Here is a 21,538-nt window from a genome sequence, read left to right as displayed (position 1 = left end):
TTACTTTCAATGTTAGATGTTTGTTTCAAAACAGCAAACTAATTCAAAATATACTACATCTTCATTACACTTGATCAAAAAAAATAGTTTGTCTTTGATTGATAGAAACACCATCCCAATACTCCAAAGTGTAAATTTTATTCTGAGTATTTTCAAAGGTATGCAGATGGACTAAAATAAAATCAGCAATTCCTCAAAAAGTATCTGTTGGTAATTCCTTTTGGGAGTTTTCTCAGTTATTTGAAAATCGCTTAGACTATTTCTTCAGCCATTACTTTGTGCATTCCTTTGGTATTTTTATTGCAATTTGTTGGGCAATTTATTTCAATATTTCTCAGTCAATTTCTTTGGGAATTCCTTTGAAATAATGTTTGGAATTTTTCTTCGAATCAATTCCATTGGAAATGTCTACAACAATTTATTTTTTTTTAATTTGTCTGCAACTCCTTGAAAAGTGCTTTTGATAATTTCCTCAGTAATTCATATGAAAATTATTAAGATATCCTTATTTTCTTCTATTACTTTTTTGAGAATCGTTTGCCTCTCAGAATTTTCTTAACATCCCAGGCATTTCCAATTGGAAATTCTTTCCACAATTTCTTTGGGAATTTCTCCGGCAAATCCTTGTATACTTCTTCAGTAATAATTCTGGGAACTTCGTCGGTTGTACGTATGGCAATTTTCTCAGCAATTGTTTTGAAAATTCCTTTCCCATTTTTTTCCATTGAGAAAACTTTTGCAAAATTTTATAGTGCCTTTCTTAAAGATTTTTTTTGAAACATTCCTTTGATACTTTCTTTGGAAATTCCTCAAGCAATTTTTGTAAGAATTCCCTTTTACTTTCAATTTATTTATTTATCAATCATTCATGTGTTAATTTCTTTTTTAACTCCTGCATTTACTACACCAGAATTTTTGCGGCGATTCCTAAAGGATTGATACAGCAATTCTTTTCACAATGTCTTGAAAATGCTTATTCGGTAATTGTTTCGACATTTTTTTAAAATTTATCTGATAACTCTTCTGACATTTTTTTTTATTTCCATCGGTATTTTTGGATTTGTTTTAAAGATCATTTGAAAACTTTTTTGACATATTAAAAAAAAAAGACGCAGACACCGTCTTCAGCCAGAGGTTGTACAGACTAAATGAAACTTCACACAAGACAAGGGACACACGGAGCATGCACGGAGAAGAAACTATTCTCACGAAAAGTTTCATCGCCCGGAGCGGGAATCGAACCCTCACCTTGGTGACCCTAACCGCACGGCTACGAGGCTCCACAATTTTTTGGGCATTGATTCGACCAATTCCTCTGGAATGGTTTTCGGCAATTTCTGTAGTATTTCTTTTGGCAATTTGTTAGAAAGTTTTTTGTTGCAACTTTTTTGGAAATCCGCAAGGGAATTCCTCAGACAATTTCATTTAAAACACCTTCGGCTATTCCTTTGGAAAATTCTGTAATTCTTCTGCAAATTCCTTCAGATATTCTGATGGGGAATTCATGATCTTCCAAATAAACTGTCTCAGATATTTCTTACAGAGTTTCCGAAGCAGTTTAGCAAGAATTTCCCATAAGACCGGCTTTTTTTTTTTCAAAAGTTGTTGAAACTTGTAATTAATAAGCTATTTTGGATTCAAATGACATATTATGGAAAACCACTGAGTTTGAGCCAAATATATTGAGATTTGGAGGTGGCACAAACGCCTCAAAGTTCGAGTATTAGTAACACAGCGCAACATTTTTTTGTCTCAAGAGCAAACTTATGTGTCTCTGACGGATTTTGGGCCGCTGAATCCGAATCCGACCTCAGATTTGCTCCAGTACGTCACAATTTTGAGCTATACCTCAATTTATAGGGCAAAATATGTGATTTTAGGCTTTTTTGACTGCAAGCCATTAAGCATGGAAATATTTTTTTTAACCAATCAAAGCAAAAATTGGTCAATTAACATCTAAATTAACGACTCATGCAAATTATTTCGTTTTACTAAATCAAATTTGATAGATTTAAGCATTTAACGTCAATATGTAAACTTGCATGCAACTTTTGGAGGGTGACTTGTATGGGAAACATCGAACCTAACATAAATCGCTTAAAACTATCAAATTCGACTTGATAAAATGAAATATTTTGCATGATTCGTTAATTTAGATGTTAATTGACCAATTCATGCTTTGATTGGTTAAAAAAAATATTTCCACGCTTTATGGCTTGCAGTCAAAAAAGCCCAAAATCACATATTTTGCCCTATAAATTGAGGTATAGCTCAAAATTGTGACGTACTGGAGCAAATCTGAGGTCGGATTCGGATTCAGCGGCCCAAAATCCGTCAGAGACACATAAGTTTGTTCTTGAGACAGACCAGAAGTTAATTTTTGTTACGCTGTGTAATAAAAAGGTGCTTTCACCTTGAGTGCCATAACGTTTTGAATTTTCACCGATTTCCAATATTTTTTATGAAAATTGTTTGTTGTTTTTTATCCGCTTGCCCAATTACAAATCTTCTAGCGTGCTTTTAGAGATATTTTGTTGCCTTAGAATGTTGTGAATAAACTGTAGCATAGGACTGTAACTTACGGATTACGGGTTTCAACAACTTTTGAGAAATAAGCTGCAACCTCTTCCACAAGGATATGCTGAAAGAATTGGGGTAGGAATTTTTAAAAGAATTGTTTCAAAAATTAAGAAAAAAAAATGGGAGATTCGGAAAGAGTTTCTAGTGGAGTTGCCGAAAAAGTTTCCTCAAAAAATTTCTTTCCTAAGGAACTCTCAAATACACTGAAGAAATTTTTGATTCAAATATTAAAAGAAAATATAGAAGGAATTTCTAAGACAAGTTTTTCATATACCGTATTCTCAGATGCAGCTTCTGAAATGGGCTGTAGGTGATTGAATTTAGATATGACGAAATGAAATTTTCAGCACTGCTCCGGAGTTATAAAAATCACAGCTCATTCATGGAGTCAACCACAGCGAGGCACTTTTCTATTTTCAACATTCAACCGCTTTAAATTTCATTTACTCCACTAAGCGCGTTTTCTCTCATAATTACGAAACTGTTATGCCATAGTAGCTTTAAACATCATGTTCCACAAGCTCTGGCAACTGCCATGAATTTTTGATTGCAACATAATGAGAACGAACCAACCGACCGAAGCGTCGAGGCGACGGGGTTCTAGTTGGGAGAACGAGGAAATCCGGTAAACCACAACGTTACATCATTGGTTTGGTCGAACATCGCAGTAGGCAAGCCGGCAAGACCAACAACGCCATACCTACTCGAGCCCCAAATTTGACGAGAAGGGAAAGGGCAGAGTCAGTGTCAGTAGGCGGTGAAATCCCATCCCACCAGAGTGTGCGGTACCGGACGGATTAATTAATGGTACGCAACTGATCCGATCGAAGCTGCAGCGTGGCCGGCAAATCTATGCGTAGATTATGAGATATGTGAGCATATTTGAGAGTTGTGGGATTGTACATTTTTCACTTTCCGGTGAAATTTTAGAGCTTCATTTACGATATACGAGTGCGCCGTTTTTCCGCAACGTTTAGTCAACCAATTAAAATGGCAATCAATAACATGGCTATTAATATTTCCGAATAGAAAATAACTGCTGATTAATACTGCACAACTGTGTTTTAACTTTGTTGTGTAATAAGTGTACCGGAAGGCTTAAACGTATCGTGAATCAGAGGAAGAATTCTTCAACTATTTTCTCCAGGGATTTGTTTCGCATTTTTTCCTGTTCTACAAATTCCAAAAAGAATTGTTTCAAAGCATGATCTTGCATGATTAACTTCTGAAATTTCTCCGATGTTCTTCAATTATTATCTATGATGTTGAGCAGAAATTTCCCCAGGGATCCTTTCAAAAATTCGTTCAGAAACTCCTTCAGAAATTTCTTCAAACTTTTATTAAGACATTTCTCCAAAGATTAATGAAAGTTTCAGCGATGCCTTAGAAACTATTCCAGAGTTTTTCAGAAAATATTTCAGAAGTTTCTTCATGCATTTGTACTAGGATTACTTTGGAAATTCTTTCAAGGATTTCACCAGAAATACTTACAGCAATTTCCAATTGCGTCAGAAATTCCACTAGGGATTCTAATAGAAGTTTCACAAAGAGATGTGTAAGAAAGATGTGTATGAATTTCTGCACCCTATTTATTCAGGACTTTTCAAGATTTTTTTTTCCGAAAAATCTTTTAGAAATTCCTTAAGATATTCTCTCAAACGATCTTCCTAGGATTTTTTTTCAAAACATTATCCGGGGTTTACTCTACGGATAATTTAATCCGAATTTCTATCAGAAAATTTTCCTAGGTTTTCTTTAGAAATTCCCCCACGGACTCTTAAAAAAGATGTGAGATTCATTCGGGAATTTTCTGCAAGAATTTCTATAGAAACTGCCTTTACAAATTTTTCGAGGGATTTTCTGAAAAATCTCCCATGGTTTTGCCTTTCTCGTTCACCGAAGTGAACTGAAAGGCTATATGTTCACTCAAAAAACGAATTTTCGATAGAAAGCTCGGAGGAACAAGTCGCATATACCAAGCAACTCAGTTCGACGAATTGAGATGATATCTGTGTGTATGTATGTCTGTGTACAAAAACAGTTCACTCATTTTTAAGGCTGACCGCATTGTTTTCTATTAAAAATGGTTCGGATTGGTCAAGGCGTTCCGGAATTATGGCCATTTCAGTGATCCGGACCAGCACCGGTCCGGTAGAACCCGTATATAAAACTGAACCAAGCCCCGTCATGCGACACATCAAACTGCGGCGATTTTTGTAACCTTTAGCATTGTTCACAAATTTTGTGTGAAAATCCGCATTGGAAATTTCACGATGTCGACCCAAAATTCAAGAAACCGATCTAAAATCCAAGATGGCGGCTCCAATTTCAACATGGCGACTGTATAATGGAGATTTAGGCCCTAAAACCATGCAATATGGGTATATTTTGTATGGAGAAGGTGTCCGGATTTCAAAAATGGCAACTTGAATATCCAATATAGAAGTCTAAAATTCAGGATGGCGGCTCCAAATTCAAGATGGTGGCTCCAAAATCAAGAAAGTGGCTCCAAAATTCAATACTGCGGTTGTTTAATGGTGTTCTAGGCTCTGAAACCATGCAGTATGGGTATAATTTGTATGAGGAAGGTGTCCAAAAATGGCGACCTGAATATCCAAGATGGCGATTCTAAATTCAAGATGGCAATTGTTTATTGGTGTTTTAGGTTCTAAAAAAATGCAATATGGGTATATTGTATATGGGAAAGATGTCCGGAGTGACAAAAATGGTGACTTGAATAATCAAGATGGCGGTCTAAAATCCAAGATGGCGGTTCCAAATTCAAGATGGCGGTTGTTCAACCCGTAGGCTATGGGGCTTGCAACAAAATTTCAAACCGCTGGCAAAGACGCAAACATCAATATTTTTCAACGAAATTTTGAAGTTCACTTCATTACACAGCGTAACAAAAAATACTTTTTGTCTGTCTCAAGAGCAAACGTATGTGTCTCCGAAGGATTTTGGGCCGCTGAATCCGAATCCGGGCTCAGATTTGCTCTAACACGTCACAATTTTGAGCTATACCTCAATTTATAGGGCAAAATATGCGATTTTGGGCTTTTTTGACAGCAAGCCATTAAGCAAGGAAATATTTTTTTAAGCAATCAAAAGATTAGTTGGTCAATTAACATCTAAATTAACGACTCATACAAAATATATCGTTTTACCTAATCAAATTTGATAGTTTTAAGTGATTTATGTTAGGTACGATATTTCCCATACAAGTCACCCTCCAAAAGTTGCATGCAAGTTTTCATACTAACATAAAATGCTAAATAAAATGCAAGTTATGCTGAGAGTCTAAAAAATTGGAGCCACGAGGACAGTTTTATTCCGGTGGACGTCTGGGTCAGGAGGAGGGTTAAAAATTGCATAACCTTCCTTTTGTTGTTTTGAATTGGAATTCAATTAACTTCATCAGAAAAGTGGTTACTTCTATGGTGTAGAACTTTTTGAAAGCCTCCAAAACATTTGCAAGTTTGAGTTTAAATTCTATGCGCTTGTAAATGCTTTTAAGGCACACAAGGAGAAGATTTTTCTGTTATAAGCTAGGTCTTAAGCATATGGAATTTAACTATAAGTAAAACTTGATGGTAACATACTGTTTTTGTATGAAAAATCTTGTGTTTCACGGAAAGTGAGACGATTTTAACCGTTATGTGGCCGGCAAACTTTTTGCTTTTTTCTACACCGTGTATTTTAAATGGGTGCTGGGTACCCGGGTACCCTGCCGGCCACATAAGGGTTAAAAGAAATTCCCTACATTTAGGCGTTTAATGCGGGTCCTGTAATACATTAAACGCCTAAAAGTAGGCAACTTCTTTTATAATTGTCTCACTTTCGTGAACAATATGATTTTGTATACAAAAACAGTATGTTACCATCAAGTTTTACTTATAGTTGAATTCAATATGCTTAAGACCTAGCTTAGGACAAAAAATCTACTCCTTGCGTGCCTTAAAAGCATTTACAAGCGCATAGAATTTAGACTCAAACTTGCAAATGTTTAGGAGGCCTTCAAAAAGTTCTACACCACCTATATACTTCTTAACCCCCAGGCCTGACGTAATATACAATAATACATAGAACTAACAACTTTTCAGATGAATTCATTTGAATTCCAACTAATGGGGCCTTGCTAAAAGGAAGGTTATGCAATTTTTACCCCTCCTGACCCAGACGTCCACCGGAATAAAACTGTCCTCGTGGCTTCAATTTTTGTGGCTCCCAGCATAACTGAAACTACAACTAATACTGAAGTGAACCTCAAAATTTCATTGAAAAATATTGATGTTTGCGTCTTTGGCAGCGGTTTGAAATTTTGTTGTAAGCCCCGTAGCCTACGGGTTAATCGTATTTTAGGTTCTACAACTATGCAGTATGAGCATGTTTGGTACAGGGAAGATGTCTGAAGTCTAAAAATGACAACCAGAATATCCAAAATGGCGACCCATAATACAAGATGGCTACAAATTCAAGATGGCGGCTGTTTAATGGAGTTTCAGGCTTCAAAACCATGCAGATTGAGTTTGTTATAGGGAAGAAGGCTGGACTCTAAAAATGAAGACGAGGCTATCCAAGATGGTGATTAAAAATCCAAGATGGCGTCTCAAAATCCAAGATGGTGGATGTTTAATGGAAGTGTAGGCTTTCAAATCATGCAATTTGGAATTATTTCATACGTTGAAGATGTTCGATCCACAGTCCTAAATGGTGGCTCCAAAATTCAAGATAGTGGCTTTTTCCTAAAAGATTAAGGCTCAAACATCCAAGCTTAATGAATGTATTATTAATGAAAAATTTCTGGTGCCATGAAATAGATTTATTTAACGTATGAAAGTGCGACATTTATCAACATTTCACTAGAATTTTATTGAAATGTGTTTTCGAAGGCACGAGAAAGGCGCCATCACCACTAGGTTGATTAATTAGGGTTATTATTATAAATCGACTAATAATTTATTCAATAATATCTCCAGATTTTCCTCCAGAGATTTCTTTACAAATTTCTCAATGAATTACTTAAAAAAACACTTCCAAAGATTTTTTTTGATAATTCTTCCATGGACCCTTGCTGAAATCCATCCTAGGATTCATTTAAGTTTCACAAGATCATAAAAAAAATTCTCAGGGATTCTTAAAAATTATCATTCTGGTACTCCTTTGAAAACTCCTCGTAGATTTACTTCAAAAAATCATCCAGGAAGTCCTAAAGAAATTGTTTCATAAAATATTTTGGGTATTCATTTGGACTTCAGAATGTTCTCCAGAATTTCTCCAAGAACTTCTTAAGAAAGTCTTGCACGAATAGCTCCCATTAGATGTTACATTGATTCCTTTAAAAAATACTTAAAGAATTCCTTTCAAAAAATCTTGCATAGATTGTTTCAGAAATTCATCTACGAATTACTTCAGATTTTTTTTCATAGAGACCCCTCCAGATTTTTTTCAAACCATCATCTAGAAAACCTTACATGAACTTTCTCAAAAATATTCCATGGTTTTTTTTACAAAATGATTCAGGGATACAATTAGAATCAGAAATTCAGATCTCCTTCAAATTTTTCTCAGCATTTTCCTTAAGTTTTTTTCTTCTAATGATTGTTTTAGAAATTGTACAAGAGATTTTTGAAGAAATACCCAAGATTTCTACACATTCCTTTAGATATTCCTTCAAGACATTTCTCTTCCAGAAATTGCTCCAAGGATTTTTAAGAAGACATAGAAAAATACTCCAAGAATTTCTTCTGAAACTTTTCTATAGATTCTTTCAGAGATTCTTATAAGGATTCCTATGGGAAGGCCGAAAGGCATTCTTGCAGAGATTCCTGCAGAAATATACAAAGATTTCTTTAGAAATTCTGCCACTATTTATTTTCTCAAAAATTCTTCCAAGCGTACCTCTAGGAATTTCTTTATTGGTCCCTCCAGGAATTCATTATAATTATGTTTAGGATTTCATTAGCAAATTTCTCTAGGATTTTTTAGGTTTTCCACCAGGGGCTTCCAGAAGTTTCTTCAGGTTTTCCCTCTGGAATTTCTTCGGAAAATCTATCTATGGATTCTTAAAATATTCTTGTTTTTTTTTTTCAAAAATTCTTTCAATTCATTTAGAATTATCTTTATTTTTTCCCTCTGAAATTTCTTCAGCGATAATTTCGGAAATCTATTTAGAGACTTCTTCACTAGTACTATCCGCGTACAAAAAAATCAGATCAATTGGTTTAAAATTGAATGAGTTGCAGAAAAAAAAACGACACGCGCGAAAAAAAAAGGATCGGGTGTTAAAAGGCTGAAAACCCCTGCATTATAAGTCATAATAATACAAACTGGAGGGGTCTCCAGTTAGCCTGTTGGTTAAGGCTATGGATCGCCAATTCGGAGACGGCGGGTTCGATTCTCGTCCCGGTCGGGAAAATTTCCTCGACTCCCTGGGCATAGTTTATCATTGTACTTGCCCCCCAATATACAAATTCATGCAATGGCAGGCAAAGGATGAAGGGCTTAATAACTGTGGCTTAATAACTGTGGAAGTGCTCAAAGAACATTAAGTTGAAGAGAGGCAGGCCAAGTTCCAGTGATGACGTGGGGCCGAAAGGAAGAATGAGCAAGAGCATGAGCGATTGACCAGAACAATCTAAATTGCGCAAGGAACCAACAAACGGAGCTTGGGAGTAGCTACCGCTCTCAATGTGCACAGTTCGAGAATTCCAGACTTTATTAGTCAATAACGGCGCCGGCCACGTCCTTACGGTTATCGAGGAGGGAAAGGAATGTTAGTGTGACGTACGTTGCTACTAGAGACCGAGATCACCTCATCTTCTCCACGATTGTCACGGGAAGGAGTTTTTGTTAGTGGGGAGGGGAAAAATTAACATGATTTGGTTAGTGATGTGATTCATGCAACCTATTTAAATCAAAACGCTTATTCATTTTGAATCAAATATTACGCCACCAAAGATGGCGAACTATTCAAATTACATATTGTGTTAATACAAAACAAAATAAATGAAAGCAACATTTTTATTATCAACAAAAAGTGCATTGGAAACTAGCACCGAAACATAACGTGACGAACTTCTCAATATGTTAGGTGAATACATAAAAAGACAGCAAAATTTTATATTAATTACTATCGATTACTATGATAGAATGGAACGACCTCACCGGTAAATATCCATCCAAGTGCCCAGTGCTTATGTTATGCAGCATCTTCCACAGTGCACAGTGGTTCCGCCATAGGTAATTAATCCAAAAATTTGACCATAATGGAACTGTGATATCATTGTGGAAACATCAAGTTTAACGCTTTAATAACTAGGGACAATCACTACTTCTATCAAATGTATGCCGAAACTTTTACGCAGAGCTCATGAAATAAGATGTTCTTGAGTAGATATTTTATTTCAATTTGTCTAATTTCAGTCCTATGCATTTGTCACTCTATTCAAAAGTCTCATCCATTCGACATATATTTGGTTGATTGTGTTCGATTCTTACATAGTTGAAATCGATGTTTATCACAAATTTAGATGCCATTCTTTATCATTTTATTTGAACAAGTGTGACTGAATTAGATGTTTTTTTTTTACAAAGTATAAAAAAACCGAAAATTTTCAACAAGCCGAAAAAAATGTTTCCCCTTCCGACCCCTTCGGACGTTCTTCTATAAAACTTCCCTATAATCTTAAACAATGATTTACTGGCGAATTTAGCTGCGACCGTTTGCGACCAGATTGGCGGTAGTCACCAAAACTGCAGTGCAGCGTCTCCGAAATCACACTACACACGGATACGACGATGTGCACAATCAATTCGACGACGACGACGCGGCCGACCCGAATGAAAAAGCGGCACATCCACTTTGTTTCCTAAATCACACTCTGTGCATAAATTCGAGGTAAAATTTACATAAAATCGAGGGTCTATATAATTGAGGGTCCACTAAATCGAGGTATGCCTGTACCTTGATCCTTTCTCTACATGAGTATGAAAACTGATATTGAAAATATTGCTCCGTTATTTAATAAATGACGAAATAATATTGAAAACTATTATAGTCTTTGTAAACAGAGAGATATTCCTTCTTTTTATCATCTGCACAAAAAACTATTGAAAAATATACATAGGATTGCCAGTTATTCAACAAAAACTGAAATTTTTATTGCTTCACCCATACAAAGTGTTAGGCGATTTTGATCAAGTTTATTGCTAAGTTTTAATTTTTAATTCAGCGATAATATAGCTGCCTTTAATAAATATCAAAAATCAAAAGATGAGGATGGAAGCTTTTACATTGCATTGCCTTTTAGCGCATAACCCGAGCAGAAGGGAATAACAACAGGATAAGGAGCTGTGTTATTTGGGTAAAATAACTGAATAATAAAACCAATTATTTTTAAGTTATTAACATAACATATTATGTTATAAAATTGTCTGTCATAAGCGGCAATATAACAAATATCATAATAAAAAATATTCTTGGAAAACCATTTTAAAAACTTGTTTTGTCAGTTTCAATAACAACTTCATACTGTTATTTGGAAAATATTTCAATAACATATTTTGATATTAATTTGTTATTGATAATAATCGGAAAGCAAAACATGTTATGATATCAACAACGTAACTAAATAAATTATAAAAAAAACGAAATCATTCACAGATTTTCAAAGACTCCTCCAGAAATTCCTCCAGAAATATGAGCAGAATCCCTCCAAAGATTTCTTCAGAATTAACCGTGTCCCGAATTTCATCTTGAGATTTCACTGAAAATTTATTTGAGGAGTTTTTTCCGAAGACTTCTCCTGGAATTTTTCAAAAGATTTTGCCAAGAATTGTAATAATTGCTCAGAACACTAGAACACTGGCGTAGCCACGGAGGGGGTTTTAGGGTTAAACCCCAACCCCCCCCCTCCCAGAGTTAAAATTTGTGGAACAAATTTTCAGTATAAAGCGTTCTATGGCGAAAAATTTTTTCGGCTGCGCCGCTAATTACAAACTAGAAATACAATTTCTCATTGCTGTTTACGAAAAGTCAGTGTAAAATCAGTAAAGATTACCAATGGCCGCTGAAAACCCCTCCCAGAGACAATTTCTGGCTACGCCACTGGCTCAGAAGAATTACTTTTGGAATTTCTAAGAAGATTGCGCCATGAGTTTTTTTGAAGACTTCTCCAGGGTACCGTAGCGTTCCTCCAGAACTTCCAAGTGTTTTCCCGAATACTTGTTTCTGTTGTGCTATTGTTGATAAGTTGATCAATAGTACAACAATAACAAAACTTGTACTTCAACAAAACATGCTTTTGAAATGTAGTTTAGTGAATATATATCAATAGCTTGATTATAACTAAAAGATTTGCCTTGATAATTAAATAATAACAAAACAAGATATACAGTATGACCATAAAAAATGCGACATTCCATTTTTTTTGCAGTATTTGATGATTTTTCATGAAATAATCCCAATGAATTAAACTTTTTTGGATTAGGATACAATAAAGAGGTCATTGTCATACAGGATCTCTAAAATTTTTGTCAAAATATTCATTGGTTACGTATATGGGATATCTTATAATTGTTAACAATTTCTAAATAAAATCAAGTTTTCCTATAATTTTCATAGCAAAATGAACTAAGATAAAAACTTTTAAACACATGGAAACCATGAAGAAATATGTACTCTTTAATACGCCCATGTTTGAAAAATATTTTAAAAATAATTTCAAATGTTTAGGAAACAAAAACTAAAAAAGGTGCTACATATTAAAAACCGTATTTAAGATAAATTAATAAAAAACTTAACACTGTTAGAACATTTTTAAAAACATTTTTTTGTCGATGCATATATACCTACCTTTATGATAGGTACAAATACTATGTACTTAAAAACAATTTCATGCTTAAAACATAATATTTTCTAAAAATTATCATTTGTCAAATAATTCAATTTTCACAAAATGTCTCTTAATTTATAAGTTAATATTTTTTTCGTGCTTGTCCGACGAACCAACCAACTCCTGAAGACCTTATCCAGCCATAAAAGTACTATTTTGAAAATAAAATTTGATTGAATGTGATTGAAAGCAATTGAAAGAAAATTATATCCTTAAAAAACGGCCTCTGGCGCGTGGACGATTTCGACATCCATATGTTCAACGTTATATTTCCGAAGGTATTTGCATGGAATCAGTCTATGTTCCTTTGCCATTATAAGATTAGTGGCTCTACTATACTATCCAATAGATACATGCGAGGTTAATCAGTTCGAAGTAGGGGAACGATGACTTTGAAAACTGTCGCATTTTTTTATGGGTCATACTGTAAAAACAGGTTATGTGAATTCGTAATTATTAATTTGATATTCTCCTCTGCTCGGGAACCGAACAACATTACACTTTTTTCCTTAATTTTAGCAATAAAAGGATAATCTGCGTATCTTTTTTATTATTGTTCCGCCGACATTATGAGACTAAGTTTAACATACAGTAAGGCGCAAAATAGAAACTAAGATCACTATCTTGTGACAGCAAATTTCATTCGCGAGCACTGCGAAACCAAGTCGCAAAATGTTCGCAATTGTCTCTGGGGAACAAAGAACGGACATTAAAAACCACCAAGAGAAAAAGTGCTCCACTGTCCTTTCAGTGCGGGAGGGCAGCAAATGGTAGGTGAGTTTACGACCAAGTTTAATGGAAGTTTTCACGTAATCGGATGGATGCGGTATTTATTTTTCTACAGAGGGGATTTTCTTTTTCCCTGTGAGATGGAGCTGGGAGTTTCTGGACAGTTATATTGTAGCTTGAAGGCTTGTCACATTCGCTAATTGTAATTATTCAACAGAAGCTCCATGCTGAGCGCGACGGGTTCGATTTCCGGTTGGTTCGTAATGTTCTCCTTGAAATGTTCATCTCCCCAGTTTTATATCCTTTTTTACCAATGCATAATAACTTTCCTGAAGAGCAGCAGTACATATTTTCACTGATCGTCACCCAGCTTGGGTACATATTACGTCAAACCCAATAATCATGAATATGAAATCACCAACATGACAGGCATGCAAAATAAAGGACAAACAACGCTGGTACAACGATGATAAGCTTTGGGTCACTTTTCAACCAAATGTTATTCCCAACTTGATTAGCTATGCTTATGAAGTTTGCGTCGAATTACAGAATATACGTTTTTGCTGACACTGGAATGGGTATATATTGGAGCGATGTGTGACAAGGATCGAACGCAATATTCATTGTATAAATAATATTGGTTACTTGTTGATTTTTTTCTAAAATGTTAAGCATACAAATATTCTCGCTTCTCTTAGCACTGTAGCTCTCCATTTTGCGTCCTGTTTCTTTCACGACGAACAGCAATCAACTAGAGAGATGACTACATCGCACAACATCATCTCAAATAACCACCCCTCCATCCCAGCAGTCAGTGCTGAAACAGAAACCGAATTGGCGCCACACTGTCGCTCACTGCAAATAGTGTTCCGCTCGGCCATTATCTTTGTCTGTCTGCTGCTGATTCGCAAGACGCCTGTTGCTCTAGAATTCAGGACAGGAGGACAGGATGAACATCTCTAGACTCGAGGCGCACCATTTGTGGGGTGGTATAATTTCCGGGTCATTTTTGTCTCGGAGCCAGCCACGACTGCTAAGGGTCGTTTCCGATTGTAATCAAATGCGCGATTCAGTTGAGGTTAATGGCAGACATTTAATTGAAGGTTTTCTCGAGGAATAGGTGAATGTGAAGTAATTGCAATCGAACAGTTTTGTTGCTTCCAGCAACGATTGAAACAGTTTCCGTAATTTTTGAATATGTTTATTTTGATGACGATATTAAAAATTTCCTGAAATTCATATGAAGCGTTAATTACATGTTTACTTTTACAGGTTACGTTTGAAGTTTGAACACTCACGTTTGTGGGTTTCTATGAATTCGTACCCGGAGTGTTTCGTGGGAGGACAATGCTTTCGAGCGACCTACTATTAACAATCAAAATTGTTGAATAATTCATTTAAATTTGTACAATTTAGTGTTACCTTCACCGATTTTTCTACACAATAAAACACTTCGAAAGGACTCCTGCCTTCTCGGTATATCCTACAGCTGCACATCGAAAATATGATATTAGCACAATCTTCTAATAATATTATCTTAATCCTTACCAAAATGCAACTAACCTTCGCAATAATAATTCAGTAATATCGTAGGTTTGTATACAAATAGTTAATTTTAGTTTTTAGGAAATTTTATAATAATTCTTCACGAGCAATTAATAACTCTCTTCAGCACCATGAGTCAGCAGCTTTTGACATTCCACCGATTCCTTTATCCCTTAATCTGTCAGAGACAAATGTCAGGGCTTGTCAAAGTAGCTGGAATGGAAGGTGCTGCGATTGCGCACAGTGGGCGCAATCAACACTCCCCCCCGGTAACCGGATCTGCTTCCGGCTTACTATTCTTTGCACCAACATCCAGCACTGCAAGGTTTACTACTGATCGTTGAAATATCCCTGATGCGGTCTGCACCGTCGCCTGGCGCACTTGGCCGTCTTTGGAAATCGTCGTAGCTAACACCCTTCCTTTCGGCCAATAATTCCTGGGGTACTTCGGGTCCACGATTATGACAATATCACCAACGGACAGGGGGCTAGCTGGAGTAAACCATTTTGTTCGACGAGTAATCGTCGGCAAATATTCGGATACCCAACGTCTCCAAAAGAGGTTGGCTAACGTTTGCGATGCTTTGTAGGACCACTGCAATGCCGTAGCGCTATCGTCGAACGGAATAAGAGACTTGAGCCCGTTGGATGATCCCACCAGAAAATGGTTTGGTGTCAAAGCTGGCGATGATTCAAACTCAACAGGTATGTGCGTTAGTGGCCTGCTGTTGACTATGTTTTCGACTTCGATCAAACTGCTCCTCAATACTTCGTCACGTGGTAGGCGAGGTAACCGCAATTCCGATAAGATTTTCTTCACGGATTGTATCAACCTCTCCCATGCTCCACCCATATGGGGGGTAGCAGGGGGGTTGAATGTCCATGACGTGGATTCCGACGTAAATTCCTTGATCAGCTCATCTTGATCCACCATGGACAAAGCTCTTTTCAGTTCTTTCTCCGACGCTACAAAATTGGTACCACGATCGCTTATAATTTGTACCGGGACCCCTCGTCGAGCGAAGCAATTACGTAGAGCCATAATGCAAGACCCTGTGTCCAGAGAGTGAGCTACTTCTATATGAATAGCTCGCACGGTGAGACAGGTCACTAGCACGCCCCATCGTTTCTCTACTCTTCTGCCAACTGCAACATTATACGGGCCAAAATAGTCTACTCCAACGTAGGAAAAGGGTCGGACAAATGCTGCTAAACGGGCCTTAGGTAGATCGCCCATGGCTGGTTGTGTCGGTGTTGCCCGTCGAATTTTACAGCGCTGACAATCAGATGCAACTTTCTTACATTCGGCGCGTATTCTAGGGATATAAAATCTGCTTCGCGCCTCGTTCAGGAACGTTTCTTGACACTGGTGGTGATACCGTTCATGAATATCTTGAAGAACTAGTTTCGTAACGAAATGTCCTCGGGGTAATATAATCGGGTGTTTAGCGTATTCATCTACGTAGTCGCAAGCATCGATGCGGCCGTGGATGCGCATTACTCCATCAGTATCGACTATTGGACATAGTTTATAGAGGCGACTGTTTTTTGGAAGATATCGCTTACCTGTACCCGTAGATTTCAGTAGTGTCAGTTCGTCGGCGTAAGATTCTTCTTGGCATCTCTTGTAGTGAAACAGCTCAGCGCAAAGCAGCTCCTCGCGTTTTAGTGGGCCCACTGTAGGTACATCGCCTGCGATTCTTTTCCTAATATTGTTAGGGAATCGATGAACTAGTGCCGTAACCGTTACCAGGTGCCGCCAGCTTGAAAAGTTTTCCGGTTTTAGATGCTCACTCACCACAGAATGGTGTAGCATACTTGGCCGCATTTCTAGGTCAGTCATGCTCCTACGGAGGGGTTCCATAGGCCATTCCACCATAGGTTTCCAAATAAATGTTGGTCCTTTCCTCCACCGGCTTGTAGCATCAAGACTCAACTTTCGTAGGCATTTGGTGCCCTCATCAGCAACGTTCTCTTTAGTCGGTACGTACTTCCACTCGGAGATGTCGGTCGTTTCTAGAATTTCGCATGCTCGATGTGCCACAAACGGTGAATACGAACGGTGGTCTGAGCGTAACCAGCAAAGCACATCTGCGGCATCAGTCCAGAAAAACCGACGTCCTATCCTTATTGAATGACCATCTTGAATGCTTTTAGCGAGACGACTGCCTACCACTGCTGCTTGGAGCTCTAGACGGGGGATGGATACAAATTTGAGCGGTGCTACTCTAGTTTTGGCACCTATCAGCACGCATTCAATGTGTTCCCCTAGTTCAAGTCGTAGATAGGACACCGCACAGTAGCCAAGTTCACTGGCATCCACAAACGTGTGTAGCTCGGTGGTCAACTGTTCGTAGGGTGCCAGTGCAGTATAACACCGACGAATCCGTACTGAACCCGCCTGGGGTAGATAGGTCAACCATGACTTCCACTTCTGGAGTTGCGGATCTGCAATTGGCTCATCCCATGCCACTCCTGAGCGCCAAATCTCCTGCAGCAAGAGTTTAAGTGGCATGAGGAAGTTGGCGAGTAATCCAAGAGGGTCATATATGGACATGAGAACACTGAGTATCTCTCGCTTGGTGGGATGCTTGGCATTGAACAAGAGATCGGCGTGACGCTCCTTTGACAGTTTGTACTGGAACTCGTCCGACTTGATATTCCACCACATCCCTAATACTTTCTCCAGAGCGGTATTTGTATTGAGATCCAAATTCCTTTCGACGGCTTCTGTACCGTTGAGCGCCTCCATAACGGTCGAAGAATTTGAAATCCAGCCCCTCATTTTGAACCCTCCTTGCTGGTGGATGAAATGGACATCTCTAGCTAGCTGTACGGCTTCTGCTTCTGTATCGACACTGGCAAGCATGTCGTCAACATAATGGTTTTCTCGAATAGCCTCGACTGCTGCTGGTAGCTGCTCTTCGAAGCGCTCGGCATTACGATTAATGATGAATTGTGCGCTGCTTGGTGAGCAAGTAGCACCGAAGGTCATAACCGTCATTACATATTCATCTGGTTCGGCTGCGTCCGTGTTATCTTGAAACAGGAAACGTTGACTTTGCTGGTCCTCATCGCTCATCCTGACCTGGTGGAACATTTCCTCTATGTCTCCACATATAGCGACTGGTCGTTCCCGAAATTTGTAGAGTATATAAGGCAAGGGCTTCAATTGATCGGGACCTTTTAGTAAGACGGAGTTCAGAGACGTGCCTGCGACCGATGCTGCAGCATCCCACACGATGCGAACTTTGCCTGGCTTGTTTGGGTTTGATACAGGAAAAATAGGTAGGTACCAGATGCGGTCACCTGCCTTTCGCCCCTCCTCAGGCGACAGCTTACGAATGAATCCCTTTTGGATGTAGTCGGCTATTTTCTTTCTGAGTACTTCGCCTAGCGATGGTTCGCGTTTCATTCTTTTTACAAGGCAGTGGTGACGTCTGAGGGCCATTGCTTTATTGTTTGGCAAACGTACGTCGTCGTATTTCCATAATAGAGTTGTGCTATATCGGCCGTTCTCGAGCCGCGTGTTTTCCCGCAGTATTTTAACAGCACGTTCGTCGTCCGTTGAAAGCAATTCCTTTTTGGGTGCGGCGATTCCCAAACTCTCCAGTGCAAAGTAGTTCTTTACCGTGGTGTGTAGATCATCCTCATCATTTTGTGAGTGGGAGCAGATGTGGAAACTGTATGGGACTGTTATCGGTTTCGGATGATCATCCAAACAAATTCCGAATATTGTCCAACCTAGACGCGTTCTTGTTGCTATCGGTTCGTTCTCTCTGCCCTCACGACTATCTAGGGGGTGGCCCAACCGTATATTGTTCATCCCTATCAGAAGACGGGGGCGCACGTCGTTGTATGACTGAACAGGTAACCCCCTTAGGTAGCTGTAGCGTTTGCACATAGTTGCTACAGAGAGAGACTGCGCAGGCAATTTCAAGTCTTTGACGGTAAACACGTCCATCAAAGAAAATTTGGTGCTACCACTTTGCGTTCCGGAGACTTGAAGCGAAATACGTTCGGCGTTATCCTCGAAGCGACAGTGATCGGCCGTCCAGCGAATACAGAGAGGATGCTTCTCTCCCCGGAGGTTTAGTTCTGCAGCCAGGTCCTCCTCGAGCAGCGTCATATGGGATCCACCGTCAATGAATGCGTAGGTATGCACTGTATTCCCGTTACTGTGAAGTATTACAGGTACGTATTGGAACAGTACTGACTTCTCATTCCATCTGTGCGTGTTACAGTTGTACTGGGTAGCACTGGCGGACGACTCGGTGTTAGTGGTCTGATTGGACTGTGTAGGGTACCTGGTAGCGGGAACGTTGATTTCGCTACGGTCATTGTGAAGCAGGCGATGGTGTTTGAATGTGCATCCATTCCTACCACATATGTCGCCTGACCTACAGAGTCCTCGATGGGTTCCTAGGCAGGTTCGGCACAACTTATGCTCGCGCAAAGCAGCCCATCGGTCGGAGTGATCGAGATTAAGGAACTCCTGACAAGTCTCTACGGCGTTGCATGATCCTTGACAAATCAAACAGCAATTTTTCGGCCGCTGTATTGAACTAGCACCTGATTCGTGTTCGGAATGAACGTGAAGAAACCCATCTTCCTTAGCGCCGCGACGTAACTTGTCGTAAGCAACAACGGGTGTCGGCATCGTTACCGTACTTGCTGCTTCCGCTACAGTATACAGCCAGTCGCTAAACTCCACAAGCGAAACCCGTGGTAGTTGAACACGGTACGTTGCCCAGTTCAGTTTAATCATCGTTGGAAGCCGGTCTACCAGACCTTGAAGTAGGGTGATGTTATACAGATGTTCTTCTAGCTTACAGGCTTTTACCGTAGCGACCATGTTTCGGACGGCTAGTGCGAAGTCCACAAGCGTACTGAGCCTGTCTGCCTTGGGTGCCGGTATTCGGTTGATTTTTTCGATGAGGGTATGCACAATAATTTCTGGACGGCCAAAGAGCATCCTCAAAGTTGAAAGGGCGAAGTCTAGATTGGCCGGGTGAAGTAATTGGCATTTCACCGCTTCTAGTGCTTTACCCCGGAGACAGCGCTGCAACCGAACCATATTTTCTTCCGGCGTGTACCCGCAAAGTCTAGTTGTGTTCTCGTACGTTGCTATAAACAGCGGCCATTCCTCTGGTTCACCGCTATACGCCGGCAGTTCCTTGGCTACCGCGTGACGAGCAGCGATTTGGCTCGAATTAAGTAACCCTGTTTCGTTCGCTGCACCGGTGCCTTCGAGGAGGTGTAGCTCTGGAACGACAGGATGAGTTGGCCGAAACGGTGAGGAATGACATGGTGGCTGGCGAAAGCTGTCGTCATGAATCGCTTGAGAAGTTGAAGGTTGGTTATGAGCTGTTCCGGATGCTTCCATCATTAGCCGATATTTTCGCTGAAGATATTTTCGCTCGATCTCCCGCTCTTCTTCAAGCATTTTTAGCTGCAGATCTACAGGCAGCTGAAGCGATGTCACTGAAGGAACCAGCGGTGCGGAGGGCGCTGCTGGAGCGAATGGAGCTGATGGCGCGAATGGGGCTGGCGGCCCAGATGAATTTGGTGGTGCAGATAAACCTAGCGGATCTGTCGCGAGTGGTGGTGCGGCTGGCACAGATTGTTTGACTGTCGGTGGTGCTGACGTTGACTCGCCAGTCGCAGATGGTGGTCCTTTGGTACTTGGTTTGACGCAGCTCGGACAGATCCACGGGTGATGAGCAATGGACTCCGTCACTCCGACACAGTCGAAGTGGAACCAGTTGTGGCAGCCGTCACAGCATACCATCCGGCTGTCGTCTTCCGATTGGCACATCAAACAACTACGTTCTGGAGGAGGTGCAAGCGGTGGCATCGTTTAGTTTATCCTCAGCTGGTCCGGGAAACGAAATTTTTAATGTGTTGCTTCCAGCAACGATTGAAACAGTTTCCGTAATTTTTGAATATGTTTATTTTGATGACGATATTAAAAATTTCCTGAAATTCATATGAAGCGTTAATTACATGTTTACTTTTACAGGTTACGTTTGAAGTTTGAACACTCACGTTTGTGGGTTTCTATGAATTCGTACCCGGAGTGTTTCGTGGGAGGACAATGCTTTCGAGCGACCTACTATTAACAATCAAAATTGTTGAATAATTCATTTAAATTTGTACAATTTAGTGTTACCTTCACCGATTTTTCTACACAATAAAACACTTCGAAAGGACTCCTGCCTTCTCGGTATATCCTACAGCTGCACATCGAAAATATGATATTAGCACAATCTTCTAATAATATTATCTTAATCCTTACCAAAATGCAACTAACCTTCGCAATAATAATTCAGTAATATCGTAGGTTTGTATACAAATAGTTAATTTTAGTTTTTAGGAAATTTTATAATAATTCTTCACGAGCAATTAATAACTCTCTTCAGCACCATGAGTCAGCAGCTTTTGACATTCCACCGATTCCTTTATCCCTTAATCTGTCAGAGACAAATGTCAGGGCTTGTCAAAGTAGCTGGAATGGAAGGTGCTGCGATTGCGCACAGTGGGCGCAATCAACAAGTTTCATTTCATTTCTTCCACTATTAGTCATTCTTTGCGACTTGTCTTGTCTCTGTGATATTATCATATTCTTCAACTTGCTACGTCTTCTTGTTATTCATTGCTTTTTTATTTACGTGCATTTTAACTTATGCTTCTTGCATACTTCATGGTTTTTATCTTTATATTTTAGCATTCGTTGCACTTTTTTTACACTTCTGGATTTTTTATTCTTCTTTCTTCCTTCTAATTTT

The 21,538-nt window shown here is 39.0% G+C and overlaps 1 protein-coding gene across 1 annotated transcript; it reads right to left on the bottom strand.

The window, feature by feature from the left end:
- Nucleotides 1–15,003: 15,003 nt before the first annotated feature.
- LOC134288946 (uncharacterized) lies at nt 15,004–20,607 on the bottom strand. The gene has a single exon (XM_062854877.1). It carries the CDS (start codon nt 20,605–20,607, stop codon nt 15,004–15,006), a length of 5,604 nt encoding a protein of 1,867 aa, XP_062710861.1.
- Nucleotides 20,608–21,538: the final 931 nt, after the last annotated feature.

This window comes from Aedes albopictus, chromosome 2 (assembly GCF_035046485.1).
Source record: "Aedes albopictus strain Foshan chromosome 2, AalbF5, whole genome shotgun sequence".
Classification (NCBI taxonomy): domain Eukaryota; kingdom Metazoa; phylum Arthropoda; class Insecta; order Diptera; family Culicidae; genus Aedes; species Aedes albopictus.
The sequence above is the reverse complement of the archived record's forward strand: the minus strand, read 5'-3'. Positions and strand labels throughout refer to the sequence as shown.

Coding starts and splice junctions, on each gene's coding strand:
- LOC134288946 (XM_062854877.1), bottom strand. CDS start 20,607: ATGCCACCGCTTGCACCTCCTCCAGAACGTAGTTGTTTGATGTGCCAA.